Below are 16,058 nucleotides of genomic sequence, written 5' to 3' on the forward strand. Positions count from 1 at the left end.
ACACATTTGTCGGCGCAGCACGATGACGTCATGAAGCCCGCGAATGCGCACTTTTGGGAAGCAAACCCCAGATTTTTACTTTGGTGACCGGAAGTTTACTGTATATCCCAGCGGTAGTTTCCGCCGACAGTGTTTCGAAATTTGTATTCAGTCTCCTTGACTTCTTATCTTTACCTCACCACGTTACCCAAGGTTGGTAAGTATTTAGACGAAATGTAAGCTTATTTGAATGCAGCCTCGAAATGTGTTTCCATGGCAACCGCGGGAACCCTAAAAATGTCTGCCGAAGTTGAACAAAACAGTAGCCGCAAAGTCAGTTCCGACCTGAATTTTGACTCAGGTTACGTAGTTAGTTACGTAGCTTCCACACATGACGTCTTCTTCTATTTGTGTTAGTGTAGTTGTCTCGCCAAGTGTTATAATTTAACAGTACTCAACAAGAAATTGATATTAAACTCTAACGGATTGTCTTTTTGCCAACATTAATGTGTTCTCTCTCTCTCCTGGAGACGAATAAAATATCGATGTTTTAGCATGTTTATTCATATCACAACACGTGTTGAAGTTGCGACGTGTGGCCACAGGTGGCGCTATACTTTACTGTTGCCATAAGAATAAGCTGAGTCAATACGCTCTGTGTGACGGTTCTTACATAGCCTAGCTAGCTTGCTTGCTAGCGCCAAGTCGGAATGTAAGTTCATTTCAAAATAATAAGATTTTTGAGTCAGATTTTTTTTCTTGAGATGTTTATGGGTTAATGGTTTTCGTTTAACTTGAGGTAATTCGTTTGGTTTACGTGTAATATTAGCTATAATCGCATCCCTTCTAAAGGAAGCTAATGTTAGCTCACTGTTGTGGAGAGGTACAACGTTGTCTCCAGCTGTGTGTAACGGGAGTGTATTATATTATGGATTATAAGTAAAAACAGACTATTTATTATTTGGTTTGTATTCAATAAATGGATACTAGCGTTGGGTGTGAGACTTGCCGTGATAAAGGCCTAAGAGTGCTTATAAGGGCTTCTGCTTCTGTAAAAAAATATGTAAATGGAGCTTGTACTTGCATTGGTATTGCATTTAATATGCATTTAATTTTTTTAATTACTGCATAAAGTGACAGAAATCAAGACACGTACAGTTCACGTACAGTTTTCATCTTGTCCTCTCACTGTCATTGTTTGTTGCAGCATGGTTGAAGATGTTGATGTTGATGTTGAAGTATGTGTGGACACTGACTTCGACTTGGCGGATACAGAAGTTAAATGGACTCCAGAAGAGGTTAGTGACCTGCTTAGTCCTCTATATGACAGAACCACTCAGCTGTTTGTCAGGATCTGTTATTTAAAAAAAAACGCTTGAAAATTAATGAATGAATTAAAACTATAGCAAAAATTGGGACAAAACTCTTTAAAAAAAAATTGAAAAAATGTCAATTCAATGATATTTTCTGTCAGCTATTCACACTGTCATGCTTAGCCGTTTTGACCTGACAACAATTCCGTGTGGATAGCTCCAAGGTGCAATTTTTTCTTTAGATCTTCAACAATACCTTCTATTGTTTTTTTAAGGAATCTTGTGAAAAAATGTGGCTGCACGGTGGTCGAGTGGTTAGCGTGCAGACCTCACAGCGAGGAGACCCGAGTTCAATCCCACCCTCGGCTATCTCTGTATGGAGTTTGCATGTTCTCCCCGTGCATGCGTGGGTTTTCTCCGGGTACTCCGGTTTCCTCCCACATTCCAAAAACATGCTAGGTTAATTGGCGACTCCAAATTGTCCATAGGTATGAATGTGAGTGTGAATGGTTGTTTGTCTATATGTGCCCTGTGATTGGCTGGCCACCAGTCCAGGGTGTACCCTGCCTCTTGCCCAAAGACAGCTGGGATAGGTTCCAGCGACCCTCATGAGGATAAGCGGTAAAAAAATGAAGGAATGAATGAATATTTATATGAAGAGCTGCACGGCACTCTAGTGGTTAGCGCGCAGACCTCACAGCTAGGAGACCAGGGTTCAATTCCACCCACATCTCTGTGTGGAGTTTGCATGTTCTCCCCGTGCATGCGTGGGTTTTCTCCGGGTATTCCGGTTTCCTCCCACATTCCAAAAAGATGCTAGGTTAATTGGCGACTCCAAATTGTCCATAGGTATGAATGTGAGTGTGAATGGTTGTTTGTATAAATGTGCCTTGTGATTGGCTGGCTGGCGACCAGTCCAGGGTGTACCCCGCCTCTCGCCAGAAGACAGCTGGGATAGGCTCAAGCACCCCCGCGACCCTCGTGAGAATAAGCGGTAGGAAATGAATGAATGAAAAAATGCTGGTCTCTGCCAGCGTTAGAACTGAACATATTTGCTTGTCTGATGTCATTTCAGGGCTGTATTTGGCCCTCTTGCCAGCAGTTGAATAAACTTTCTGTCAACTGATTAATATTCTCTTCTTTTCAGGAGGATAACCTGAAAATCCTTGTGAAGAATTTTGGAGAACGTAATTGGAAAACCATCGCCAGTTTATTACCAGTAAGAATGAATAACATTATGCGACATTCTGTCGAGAAAATTGTATGAAAGAAAATTTAATTTTGCTTAATCTGACCTTCAATAGATACAATAATGCACACTAAAACACAATCAGGAGGAGAGAAAAAAACAAAAGTAAATCAGAAAAGTGACATTTTTTATCCTTTTGCTTAACAGGGGAAGACAGAAGCACAGTGTATCAACCGCTGGAAAAATAGCGACAATAATGAACCGGTCAAAGGCGGCTGGTCCAAAGAGGAAGACCAAAAGGTGAAGAACTTCCTAGATACATTAGAACCTTAAAGGTCCAACACAACCTTAGTGACATGCCAGTATGTCAAACTGCAGGGGGTATTAATTGACTTTTTTTTTTACTGTTTTTCTGTTTTGTTTTGCTGATCAGATCACAGAATTGGTGAGCAAGTTTGGCACCACAAACTGGGCTTTGATTTCCCAGCAAATGAAGGGTCGTCTGGGGAAACAGTGTCGTGAACGTTGGATCAACCACTTGAACCCGCTCTTGACAAAGGCCTCCTGGACCCACGAGGAGGATCTCATCATTTACAAAGCTCACTGCGTCTTGGGGAACCGCTGGACTGAGATTGCCAAGCTTCTTGCTGGAAGGTAGGAAGACTTTTTACAAAACTCCTTGAAGTGGTGGGGGTCCAACACTTTTTAGATGTGTCTTTGGTTTTTTGCAGGACAGACAATGCTGTGAAGAACCGATGGAACTCTTTTCTGAAACGCAAAGCCGAGTCGGGTCTCCTCAAAGATGACGCCGTCTGTGTTGATATTCAGCACTTTGTGGAAGGACGGGTATGCTATGAATTTATATTATGAATAATTATTTTAGGCTGGCTCATCATAGAATTCTATAGATTTACAGATCTCATGTATGGCAGGTGGACTTCAAGTGTGATGTTGTATTAGACACGTCGGCATTAACTCCAGAAATGGTAAAAATTCTTTGTTCGAATGTGAAGTCGTGCTTTTGATTGCATGACTTAATTTTTCACTCATCTGCAGGTCAAATCCAAGAAGCCCGAAGTCATGCGGAAGAAGGCCGCCCCCCCTGTGCAGAAAATATCGAATGAGAAGTTGCCTCCACCTAATGGCGCCACCTCCAGTAGCATTAATGAACCTGCAGCAGCAGCAGCAGCAGAAACAGTGGACCAGAAAAAGGTTGTGGATGCAGCATTGAGGATGATTGCTGAGGACATGCTACCGCTCAGGTTATTTGTTCCTTCATTCATTTTCTACCGCTTATCCTCACAAGGGTCGTGGGGGGTGCTGGAGCCTATCCCAGCTGTCTCAGGGCCAATCACAGGGCACATATAGACAAACAACCATTCACACTCACATTCATACCTATGGACAATTTGGAGTCGCCAATTAACCTAGCATGTTTTTGGAATGTGGGAGGAAACCGGAGTACCCGGAGAAAACCCACGCATGCACGGGGAGAACATGCAAACTCCACACAGAGATGGCCGAAAATGGGATTGAACTCGGGTCTCCTAGCTGTGAGGTCTACGTGCTAACCACTCGATCGCCGTACAGCCCGCTGCTCAGGTTAATCTTATGGAATTTTATTGGATCGAACGTCATGTCCCCTATGCACAGAAGCAATGGAGTCCTAATTTACATGTCGGTATTTAATCCACTTGTATGCCATAGTGGTACCACTATTTGTGGTCGCCAGCCAATCACAAGGCACATATAGACAAACAACCATTCACACTCACATTCATGCCTATGGACAATTTGGAGTCGCTAATTAAGCTAGCATGTTTTTGGAATGAAACCGGAGTCCCCAGGCATGCACGGGGGGAACATGCAAACTCTACACAGAGATGGCCGAGGGTGGAATTGAACCCCGGTCTCCTAGCTGTGAGGTCTGCGCGCTAACTACACGACCGCCATGCAGCCCCGGAGTAAATGTTATAATAATATATATAATATATTTATAATTTATATAATATAATATACTTTTTCTCCTTCCACACAGTTTTGTTGAAGGAGCAGGTTTCCGCTCCTTCATGAGCGCCATCAGTCCCGAATACAACAAGCTGTCCCAGCGTGCCGTCGGCTCGCAGCTTTACGACGACGTCGAGAGAACCATCAAACCTCAGCTCATCCGCGATCTTAAAGCCTGCCTGTCCAAATCCAAAGACGGCGCCATCCACGTGACCTGTGACCTATGGGCTGGTGCACATTCCAACCCGGTGGAGGTGCCGGTCGTCATGGTGGTGCAACTCCACTTCATCAGCGATTCGTGGCAAATCCGCCGGCCCGTCGTAGCCTTTCGTCACGTGCGCCACAAAGACCTCAGAAATGGCGTGGCCCAGCAACTGGAAGGTGTGCTGCTCAGCTACGGCGTCTTCCCGTGTAACATCGGCTACGTCCTCGTCAACCACGCCAAAGAGGCGCTGGCTTCCAACAGCCTGTTCTGCGACTACAAGATCATGTGCTCGTCTAACAGGGGCGAGCCAGATGCAGAGGACATGGTGGCCTTTCTGTCAGACCACATGTCTGAATCGGAGTTGCTGTTTTCAGACGTCAACATCGGCACCAGGATGAACTGTGTAGCCAAAACTCTGCAGCTAGTCATCAGCGAGGCGCTGAAGAACTCCAGGGTGATCGAGAACCTGCTGTCACATGTTCACAATGTAGTTGCTTTCTTCCGGAGTAGCAACTACTGGAGTGAGGTATGGAAAATACTTTAAACAGAGGTTGGATGTCACCTGTGTGAAAGGGAAATTAGTGTATTCATTCATTTTATACCACTTTTCCTCACGAGGGTCGCGGGGGGGGGGCTGGAGCCTATCCCAGCTGTCTTCGGACGAGAGGCGGGGTACACCCTGGACTGGTCGCCAGCCAGCCAATCACAGGGCACATATAGACAAACAACCATTCGCACTCACATTCATACCTATGGACAATTTGGAGTCGCCAATTAACCTAGCATGTTTTTGGAATGTGGGAGGAAACCGGAGTACCCGGAGAAAAAACCCACGCATGCACAAGGAGAACATGCAAACTCCACGCAGAGATGGCCGAGGGTGGAATTGAACCCTGGTCTCCTAGCTGTGAGGTCTGCACGCTAAAAGACAAAGCTTTTATTAATTAGTGTCAACATTTCACCCTTTTTGTCTCAATTTTTGTCCCATTATTTAAATTCTACAATAGGGCTGTCAATTAAAATATTTAATCTCAATTAATCGCATTGTCTATACTTAACTCAGAATTAATCGCATTTAATCACATATAGAAAAAACAAGTCAATTAGCCTAGCATGTTTTTGGAATGTGGGCGGAAACCGGAGTACCCGGGGAAAACCCACACATGCACGGGAGAGAACATGCAAACTCCACACAGAGATGGCCGAGGTTGGAATTGAACTCGGGTCTCCTAGCTGTGAGGCCTGCATGCCAACCACTTCCTCACCGTGCAGCTCAAGATCATCAATTTGGAACTTGGAAAATCCTGTTTAGTACGCTTGTATCTCTGTAGTTTAGTACATTATTTTTATTTTTTTGTCATCACATTGACCTCATTTTTAAGTTCTAATATTCACACTCACATTAGGAAATTAGTGCAATATCTAATAATACATGTATTCAATATACTGTACTGTAGTACTCGCTCATCAGTCATTTATTAGTAATGAATGACTGATGAGCCTGTTGTAACTCCAATAATAATACTATAAATTAAAAAGATTACTATAAAAAATACTACAATTTAATAATAATAATTTAATAAATAAATTTACTATAAAAAATTACTATAAATTAAAAATTACTATAAATTGTATGGCAAATAAATAAATTCTATAAAATCTAAAAATAATAAATTCTATAATACATTAATGTTCACTTCTCTGCAGGTTTTGAGGCCACATTGACTGTCAAACCTAATATATTCGGAGCCAAACAAACTTTAGTGTTTCAACACACTACCATGGTGCATTCAAGGACCGCCGAACAAATTGTGACATCTCAACACTTGACAAATCACATATTTAGAAATGATTGCCAACTTATGGTGGAATGGGATGTGTTTTCTGTGGGGGGGGACAACAACAAAAAAGGTACCCACCACCCAACCCACTGCATCCTTTAATTTTCTGTACATATGTGGCCCTTTTTATTTTTTTTTATATTTTGTTCCTCTGTGTCCCTGTCAAGGTTTTATCAAAGGAGCACAGCGTGTCTCTGTGTCCGCCATCCAACTACTGTCGCTGGAACTCCATGATGGTGTCTTTACGCCGCATGGTGCAGGAGTCGACCTGGAACGCCGTCATGACTGTCCTGGCGCAGGCGCGTAGCGAGGCCAGTGACACGGCCAGCGCCCCACCTTTGATCATGGTCAAGAGGGAGCAAGTTCTCGACATCCTGGGTCTCTTGGAACCCTTTCAAGATGCCCTGCAGGTCAGTCTCGGTTGCATAATTATTTAGTAGAAGATCATTTCTCAGCATGGGCTTCCTTTTCTCATTTGTAGGCCTTGTTTGGAAACATGGTGACCATCTCATCCATCATACCTTCTCTAATAAGCCTTGATAAGACTCTGGAGGGATGTACCACCAGCTACACTCACTTCAAAAAGTCCCTTCGTACTGGTCTCTGTACTTACTTCCAGTCCATGATGGAGCAGAAGGACCTGATTGTGGCCACCGTGCTTGACCCCAAAAGCAAACTGAAGGTACACAAATGTTTTTTGAGCGTCGATTCAGTCTGGAGTTCCACCATCATCTGGAAAACAATGATTGACATTTCAACATCTTTTCTTATAAATTGTGCTATTTTTGTTTCTTTCATATTGATTTGCACAGACGTTCTGCGATAAGATTGAAGAACGGACATGTTTCCTAACACTTCCAACAAAATCTGAGGCTCGCTCTAGTGTGGAAGCTGCTCTGGGGGGCCAAGAACCTTCAACTCACCCACCTGTGGAAGCAGGAGACCACCAGGAGAGGGCGCTGCTGCAGGAAACACAAACCACAAAGATAGACCGAGCGACAAAGATCTCTGCCAGCAGCTCAGAAGACCACAACGCTGTCAATCACGTCGGCTTCAAGCGCAAGTCGCTCGATAACATCCCACACCAGCCCCCATCAAAGACCTTCATGTCAGAACTGGACGCTTACCTGTCAGAACCGCTGTGGACTAACAGCTCCTCTAGTGTACTGTTCTGGAAATCTGCCTCTCGCTTCCCGCAACTGCAAGGCGTCGCTAAGAGGCTCTTGGCTGTGCCGGCCACCTCCGGGGGCTTCGATAGGCTCTGCCCGATGGCGGCGTGCATTGTCCGAGCCAAACGGAACCGTATGCCGCCTCACACCACAGAGAGACTACTTTTATATAAGAACTCTTTGAAGTCAAAGACTGTTAAAAGGCCCAGTGGAGTCAACAAACAGAGACTGACCAAGTGATGGGATGATGATGATGTCCTACAAAGCAGTACAGCATACAACCACCAATATTAGTGTGTTGACCCCGACTACCACAATTACAGTCCACAATGTAAAAAAACAAACAGCTTTTATAAAGTAATTGTTGAGATTTGCTTGCAATTTCACTATTTATATTGCAGCTACAGTAAATTGGATCACATTGGAGTTACTTTAATAGTGATAACGTGAACCTTATTGGCTTTGTTTGAAAGCCTTCTGTCATCTAATTCATACTCTGGTAGCTTTGTGGTAATACCCAGATACAGTCCATTGTTCCTATTTAAGAAATGATGGAGTAACTACATCATTGACTTGTTCTGTTCTACTGTGTCAACAAAGACTTCATGTTACAGTACTTGTAATAAAGTTATTTTACTTGCACTTCATTTGGATATACATAATATAAAAGTACAATTTCAGTACAATCATGATATTTTGATGGCAAAGGCAAAAAAAAGCGTTTCATTATTATTTGTATTGAACAAATAACTTACATTAGTAAAGCAATGCCCAATGATTAAAATAGCGCTTTGGATTTAACTTTATTTAAAACAATTCATTGTGAACAATTTTACACTGGCCGGATACACCAATCACGTCAAAGATCGGCAGTTACACTTCCGGGTGAGTCATATTCAATTCATTCATATTCAGTCATATTCAAAAACAGAAAAGCACTGAAAACCTTTCATACATTGGAGAACGTTCTTAAAACAATTCATATAAAGAACAAGCTTAAGTGACATGTTTTCTGTTTTTATTTTGTTCTTATTTTCAAGCAATATCCCTCGTACATTCCTTTCTTTGTCATTTTTTTTTATTTATGTTGATATTGTTCTGTAGAATTGCACTTTTGTTCCTGTAATTCTGCTTATATTGTTATTGTTTTGTACAATTGAAGCTCGTAAAAAAGGTTTCACTTCCGGGTTCATGGCTACACATCTTCACGCGTGTCCAAACAGAAAACACGTTGGCGTTTTAATATAAACTGTTGGAATTTATGTCGCGTATTGTTTACTCCCGGACTCTAAAATCTGGAGAACGTTTTCAGGAAGACCAATAACGTGACAGGTCGGTCTACAAGCGGCAGCGAGTACGTGTGTTTGTTGTTTAGTCATTAGCCAGTTAGCATTGCTAAGTAGCTCGTGACCATGGCGCTGTACACCAAAGCAGCTGAGATCCTAGGAAAAGTGGAGACGCAGCAGGGCGCTGTCAGAACTTTAGTATACGACAGTAAATTCCGCAACATCAAGCAGCTCTACGCTCTGGTTTGCGAGACCCAGAAGTTCTCACCCATCCTGCAGGAGATCATAGAGTCCACCAAGCTGTTGAAGCACACCAAGCTGAAGATGGACCTAGCTAAGGTGCTTGTCTTCGATCTGCTCATGGGCCAGGGCCTTAAGTGTGGCGGCTCCTGGAAGACTCTTCTAATGAAGCATCGCTCCAGGCTTCAGGCGGAGCTGGCCCGCATGAAAGTAAAGCAGAAGGTCAGCAGGAATGAGGATTTGCTCCCCAGCAGTGTCAAGGAGCCGGCTGGGGATCTTCTGCCAAGATATGTGCGTGTCAACACCCTGAAGACCACAGTGGAGGATACTGTGGACTACCTCAAGAGAGATGGTTTCTCCTACTTGGGGGAGGCGTCTAAACTGGATGATCTCACCTTGAAAGCTAGAGAATTTGTGAAGGACCTCCATTTGTCTGAGCTGCTGGTCTTCCCGCCTAAGACGGACTTCCATGATCACTTCCTGTACAAGGCAGGACACATTATCCTCCAGGATAAAGCAAGCTGCCTGCCCGCTTTTGTCCTCAACGTTCCGCCTGGGAGTCATGTCATTGATGCCTGCGCCGCACCCGGGAACAAGACCAGCCACCTGGCCGCCATCATGAAAAACAGAGGCAAGCTGTTTGCCTTCGACTTGGACGCCAAGCGTCTGGCCACCATGTCCACCTTACTTCTCCGAGCGGGGGTCACCTGTCAGCATCTGGCCCACCAGGACTTCCTGAAGGTGGACCCTCATGCTAAGATGTATGAGGACGTGGAGTACATTTTGCTTGATCCCTCCTGCAGTGGATCAGGTATGTCTTACCACTTTTTTAGACCAGGGGTTTCAAACATGCGGCCTGCGGGCCAAATGTGGCCCGCAGGACACTAGTTTGAGGCCCCCGCCTTGATATGAAATTTTAATGTTAGTGCGGCCCGCGCAAGTTTGATATAGATGCAGTATGGTATCATGTACCCAGAAAAAATTATTACGTTTGATTAATGTTCATGTTAAAGGTTAACTGTTAATAGTTATCCTCCCTATCCGTGTGGAAGTGGTAAGTTTTTTGCTATTTAAGTTGAAAGGAAATAACTTGAAGGCAACCGTTTAGGTCGCTAGCTCTCTAGTTTGCGAGTTAGCATGTGTCTCAAGACCCTGCAGTTGTGCAATATGTTGTAAATAAAGAGTATAAATGTGACTATAGTCGTGTTTTGTCATGTCTACAGGGCTCTAATAATGCTTTGTTCATTTTAATCTGAAAAAAATAATTTGTCTACCCACCAACTATATGTGGTTTCTTAAGTTTTTATTATTTGCCGTTTTATTATTATTATTATATTTATTTATTACTGATTGATTGATTTTCTTTATTCTTGATTTGTTTATTTATTTTTCATCTTATTTTGTGCAGAAAAATAAAAATTAAGATATTTGAGAACAGTGGAATGTTTTATCAGAGCTTTTATTGTAGAAAATTGGAACCACAGCGAAGTTTAAATTTTTTTTTTTTAAATAAATGCGTTTTTTTGGGGGGGGGGGACTTGATGCGGCCCAGTCTCACCCAGACCCGAGCTCCAGTGGCCCCCAAATAAATTGAGTTTGAGACCCCTGGTTTAGACTCATATTTTCCACAATAAACCGACTAACCTGCTGTGTTCTTCAGGTATGGTATGCCTCCAAGATGGTGGCTCCTCACCTTTGGCAGACGCGTCACGCCTGTCTTCGCTGGCATCCTTCCAGTTGCGTTGTCTCAACCACGGCCTCAGCTTCCCTCGCCTGAAGCGCCTGGTCTACTCCACCTGCTCGGTCCACCGCGAGGAGAACGAGGAAGTCGTAGCGGCGTGTCTGCAGAAGAACCCCGCCTTCAGGTATATGCGCATCCATGTTGCCTAAGCGGTGCTGTTGTAATCCATCCATGGGTTGCGTGTTGTTCTCATGTAGGCTGATTCCTCTGCTATCTCAATGGCCTGAACGAGGCCTGCAGCCCCTCACTCAGTGTCTGCGTGCCAGCATCACGAAGACGCGCACACACGGGTTCTTTGTTGCCATGCTGGAGCGACGCCACACGGAAGACATGACAACCACGCCACAACCACTGGTCCACATAAGGTGGGTCACTTGTTTTTCAGTACAAGGATATCAATATATTTTATTTATTCATTCATTCATTTTCTACCGCTCATATTCATGAGTGTCTTCGGGCAAGGGGCGGGGTACACCCTGGACTGGTCGCCAGCCAGCCAATCACAGGGCACATATAGACAAACAACCATTCACACTCACATTCATACCTATGGACAATTTGGAGTCACCGATTAACCTAGCATGTTTTTGGAATGTGGGAGGAAACCGGAGTACCCGGAGAAAACCCACGCATGCACAAGGAGAACATGCAAACTCCACACAGAGATGGCCGAGGGTGGAATTGAACCCTGGTCTCCTAGCTGTGAGGTCTGCGCGCTAAAAGACAAAGTTTTTATTAATTAGTGTCAACATTTCAGCCTTTTTGTCTAATTTTTGTCCCATTAATTAAATTCTACAATAGGGCTGTCAATTAAAATATTTAATCTCAATTAATCGCATTGTCTATAATTAACTCAGAATTTAATCACATATAGAAAAAACAAGTCAATTAGCCTAGCATGTTTTTGGAATGTGGGAGGAAACCAGAGTACCCGGAGAAAACCCACGCATGCACGGGGAGAACATGCAAACTCCACACAGAGATGCCCGAGGGTGGAATTGAACCCTGGTCTCCTAGCTGTGAGGTCTGCGCACTAACAACTAGACCACCGTGCCGCCAAGATTTGTGCAAATGCATGTTATTTAATAGTATTAGTATTCATTCATACCTTCATAAAAACAAATAATAAATCTGCCTTCAACTGGTCACCTGACTTTTGACTTTTGCTGCCACAGAGATACGGCAATGTCGGCGCCCAGTCCACCCGAAGCCGCTCTTCCCGAAGCTTCTTCAGACAGTGAAGCGGCGCCTGCACCAGCCAACAAGAAGACAAGGAAAAGGAAACGGAATAAGAAGAAAAACGTCACAGTGACTGAAACATCGGCACAATAAGACGTAAGTAAGTCTTTTAGTGTTGGGAGCAACAGCGGCTTTAAGTTACTGACCGCGTTTTTATGTACTGATATCTACTGGCTGCATGCACAAAAGAGGAGCTGCAAATTCAAGGTAGGTTTGCAGTAGATTAGCAGTTGCCATGTTGCTAAGAATGCTGTACCAGGAAGTACAGTGAAGAAAATAAGTATTTGAACACCCTGCTATTTTGCTATTTCTCCCACTTAGAAATCATGGAGGGGTCTGAAATTTTCATCGTAGGTGCATGTCCACTGTGAGAGAGATAAACTAAAAAGAAAAATCCAGAAATCACAATGCATGATTTTTTAACAATTTATTTGTGTGATACAGCTGCAAATAAGTATTTGAACACCTGAGAAAATGAATGTTAATATTTGGTACAGTAGCCTTTGTTTGCTATTACAGAGGTCAAACGTTTCCTGTAGTTTTTCACCAGGTTTGCACACACTGCAGGAGGGATCTTGGCCCACTCCTCCACACAGATCTTCTCTAGATCAGTCAGGTTTCTGGGCTGTCGCTGAGAAACACGGAGTTTGAGCTCCCTCCAAAGATTTTCGATTGGGTTCAGGTCTGGAGACTGGCTGGGCCATGCTAGAACCTTGATATGCTTCTTACGGAGCCACTCCTTGGTTTTCCTGGCTGTGTGCTTCGGGTCGTTGTCGTGTTGGAAGACCCAGCCACGACCCATCTTCAATGCTCTGACAGAGGGAAGGAGGTTGTTCCCCAAAATCTCACAATACACGGCCCCAGTCATCCTCTCTTTAATGCAGTGCACTCGTCCTGTCCCATGTGCAGAAAAACACCCCCAAAGCATGATGCTACCACCCCCATGCTTCACAGTAGGGATGGTGTTCTTCGGATTGTACTCTTCATTCTTCTTCCTCCAAACACGCTTATTGGAATTATGACCAAAAAGTTCTATTTTGGTCTCATCTGACCATAAAACTTTCTCCCATGACTCCTCTGTATCATCCAAATGGTCATATGCAAACTTAAGACGGGCCTTGACATGTGCTGGTTTAAGCAGGGGAACCTTTCGTGCCATGCATGATTTCACATCATGACGTCTTAGTGTATTACCTACAGTAACCTTGGAAACGGTGGTCCCAGCTCTTTTCAGGTCATTGACCAAGTCCTGTCGTGTAGTTCTGGGCTGATTCCTCACCTTTCTTAGAATCATTGAGACCCCACGAGGTGATATCTTGCATGGGGCTCCACTCCGATTGAGATTGACCGTCATGTTTAGCTTCTTCCATTTTCTAATGATAGCTCCAACAGTGGACCTTTTTTCACCAAGCTGCTTGGTAATTGCTCCGTAGCCCTTTCCAGCCTTGTGGAGGTGTACAATTTTGTCTCTGGTGTCTTTGGACAGCTCTTTGGTCTTCGCCATGTTACAAGTTAAAGTCTTACTGATTGTATGGGGTGGACAGGTGTCTTTATGCAGCTAACGACCTCAAACAGGTGCATCTGATTCAGGATGATACATGGAGTGCAGGTGGACTTCTAATGGGCAGACTAACAGGTCTTTCAGGGTCAGAATTCTAGATGATACACAGGTGTTCAAATACTTATTTGCAGCTGTATCACACAAATAAATTGTTAAAAAATCATGCATTGTGATTTCTGGATTTTTCTTTTTAGTTTATCTCTCTCACAGTGGACATGCACCTACGATGAAAATTTCAGACCCCTCCATGATTTCTAAGTGGGAGAAATAGCAAAATAGCAGGGTGTTCAAATACTTATTTTCTTCACTGTACATGCTACAATCATGTTTTGATGCAAAGTCATATGCACTAATAGTGTTTTGATCTGCCAAATCTTATGTAACTTTGATCACATGTAGAATTAGTACACCAAAAAGTAACCAACATCTTATAAGTCATGTGACGTCGGACGCCCTTTTTGTACTTTATTGCCAACCTTAACACACCAACAGCAGTGCTCAATTCCATTACATGGTAAACTCGCAAGCGCACAGACCTCACAGCTAGGAGACCCGAGTTCAATTCCACCCTCGGCCCTCTCTGCGTGGGTTTTCTCGGAGTACTCCGGTTTCCTCCCACATTCCAAAAACATGCTAGGTTAATTAGCGACTCCAAATTGTCCATAGGTATGAATGTGAGTGTGAATGGTTGTTTGTCTATATGTGCCCTGTGATTGGCTGGCCCGCCCCTTGCCTGAGACAGCTAGGATAGGCTCCAGCACCCCCCGCCCCCCCTGCGACACTTGTGAGGATAAGCGGGAGAAAATGAATGAATGAATGGTAAACCCCCACACGGTTATCCACCAGCGTGGTGCGTTCATGGACACCTGATTTCTGAACATCAACATTACAATCAACGAATAAATGATCAATTTATTTATTTATTTGTTGAATTTTGTTTCATATTTATTATGCATTTATGTTATTGAAATATTTCTGCAAAAGGTATTGTTTTTGCACAATTTTTGTGATTTTTTTTATGTTTTTATTTTTAAATTACCGTTTTAGGCAGTGTTTAAACTACAGCACCAACTACAGTACCAGTTTGGCACCAGTATCAGATACTCCAGTATGTACCACAAGGGGGCAGACAGACTTAAGGGCGAGGCATAGCACTCCAGTCACGTGTCTGAGTTTGTGAGGGTGTTTTGGGCAGGGGGGGAGGGGTGGTTGTCATCACGCTACATCAACGCTCAGTCCATCCTCTAACCCCCCTCTCATCTTCCTTGTCCCCTCTGTCCTTGTATCCTCTCATCCAGCCTGAGGTCTTTGTCTGAGAACTATCTGGGGAAGGCGGGGCCAGAATCCAGGGCGGAGCTCTGTTGTTAATTTTTTAAGCACATTCAGCAGCACAAAAGGTAGACTGATTTTTTTTAAAAATAAAATCAAAACAATCTGTCCATTTTGTTGACTGTTGGAAACTCAGAATAATACGTTTTGTTGCCTCTTTTGTCCTCATTGTACTAATCAAGTATTAAAATATTTTTTTAGACTTAAAGATGCTAGAAAATTTTATTATTTCAAAATGTAAGTTTATTTAGAAAATAAAAGCGAGCAATAAAAATATATATTTTGTCCTCCAACATAATTTAAACACTAGATCGTCATATCTATTTTTTTTCAAATTTTTCTTTTATTTTTGGGGGTGTAGCGACCCCTTAATAATTAAATCTGACATAAAGTTATTCTTTTGTGTCTGACATTATGACCGCAAGATGTTGTATACATTTGGGATCATCTGTGTCTGCATCAGCGTCAGCTGCTTATATGGTCGAGAAACACTACATAAGACACACACACACGTACACACACACACAGCTGACACAACGCGTCTACCTCAGACACCAGACAGGCCCCCACTGTGCTATAGGAGTGGGGTCAAAGGTGGCTGCAAATGTCATAGCTAGTCGTGTCACATGGTGGAGTCAATACAGTGTGCCCAAACACAAATTGGCCTTGGCTGGTTGTAATATGATGAAATATTACTATTAAGACGTTCAAACATAATGATTAGATATAACAATTAAAAACAGAAAACAACTTCCTCATAGCCCAGATTGCCCCCCCCCCCCCCCCCCCCCCCCCTCAGTAAAATGACTAAACACGCAGTGCAAACAAGTAACCCATTAGACAACTTAGAATTAACAGTCTAAAAAGGTTGGTAGATCTTCCAGAATCTGCACCTGTTCTAGCTGTACTTTTTTGAATTTCGTGCTTCCCACCAAAACGGTCTGTTTTAACGTATGCCA

At 43.4% G+C, this 16,058-nt stretch overlaps 2 protein-coding genes across 11 annotated transcripts in view; both read left to right on the top strand.

The window, feature by feature from the left end:
* The first annotated feature begins 63 nt into the window (after positions 1 to 63).
* Positions 64 to 8,380, top strand: mybl2a (v-myb avian myeloblastosis viral oncogene homolog-like 2a). Of its 5 annotated transcripts, none has more exons than XM_058084376.1 (12): positions 64 to 196; positions 1,187 to 1,277; positions 2,440 to 2,511; positions 2,689 to 2,781; positions 2,915 to 3,135; positions 3,213 to 3,327; positions 3,390 to 3,467; positions 3,538 to 3,743; positions 4,520 to 5,219; positions 6,702 to 6,944; positions 7,016 to 7,216; positions 7,347 to 8,380. In XM_058084376.1, exons 2-12 carry the CDS (start codon positions 1,188 to 1,190, stop codon positions 7,941 to 7,943), a joined length of 2,616 nt encoding a protein of 871 aa, XP_057940359.1. In that variant the 5' UTR covers positions 64 to 196; position 1,187; the 3' UTR covers positions 7,944 to 8,380. The 5 variants fall into 5 exon arrangements, with proteins under 5 accessions (XP_057940359.1, XP_057940361.1, XP_057940358.1 ...); XM_058084378.1 differs by having other exon boundaries at positions 168 to 192; positions 7,347 to 8,379; XM_058084375.1 differs by lacking the exon at positions 64 to 196 and adding an exon at positions 596 to 691 and having other exon boundaries at positions 7,347 to 8,379.
* Positions 8,381 to 8,863: 483 nt separating this feature from the next.
* Positions 8,864 to 16,058, top strand: part of nsun5 (NOP2/Sun RNA methyltransferase 5) — a 30,316-nt gene continuing 23,121 nt past the window's right edge. For 4 of the 6 annotated variants that reach the window (XM_058085099.1, XM_058085098.1, XM_058085096.1 and 1 more), the window contains exons 1-4: positions 8,864 to 10,040; positions 10,890 to 11,094; positions 11,168 to 11,335; positions 12,146 to 12,305. In XM_058085099.1, coding sequence (XP_057941082.1) covers positions 9,116 to 10,040; positions 10,890 to 11,094; positions 11,168 to 11,335; positions 12,146 to 12,302 — 1,455 coding nt within the window. In that variant the 5' untranslated portion in view covers positions 8,864 to 9,115 and the 3' untranslated portion in view covers positions 12,303 to 12,305. Of the gene's footprint in view, positions 10,041 to 10,889; positions 11,095 to 11,167; positions 11,336 to 12,145; positions 12,306 to 12,398; positions 12,417 to 15,068; positions 15,821 to 16,058 lie in introns of those variants that run through there. The other 2 variants (XM_058085100.1, XM_058085097.1) reach the window with 2 other exon arrangements.

Source organism: Doryrhamphus excisus, chromosome 10 (assembly GCF_030265055.1).
Source record: "Doryrhamphus excisus isolate RoL2022-K1 chromosome 10, RoL_Dexc_1.0, whole genome shotgun sequence".
Taxonomy (NCBI): Eukaryota; Metazoa; Chordata; class Actinopteri; order Syngnathiformes; family Syngnathidae; genus Doryrhamphus; species Doryrhamphus excisus.

What these genes read in the sequence shown, in the direction of transcription:
- mybl2a (XM_058084376.1), top strand. Translation starts at nt 1,188, where the DNA reads ATGGTTGAAGATGTTGATGTTGATGTTGAAGTATGTGTGGACACTGAC. An exon ending in CCATCGCCAGTTTATTACCA is followed by an intron (nt 2,512 to 2,688) that starts GTAAGAATGAAT and finishes TTTGCTTAACAG; the next exon opens with GGGAAGACAGAAGCACAGTG. An exon ending in GAGGACATGCTACCGCTCAG is followed by an intron (nt 3,744 to 4,519) that starts GTTATTTGTTCC and finishes CCTTCCACACAG; the next exon opens with TTTTGTTGAAGGAGCAGGTT.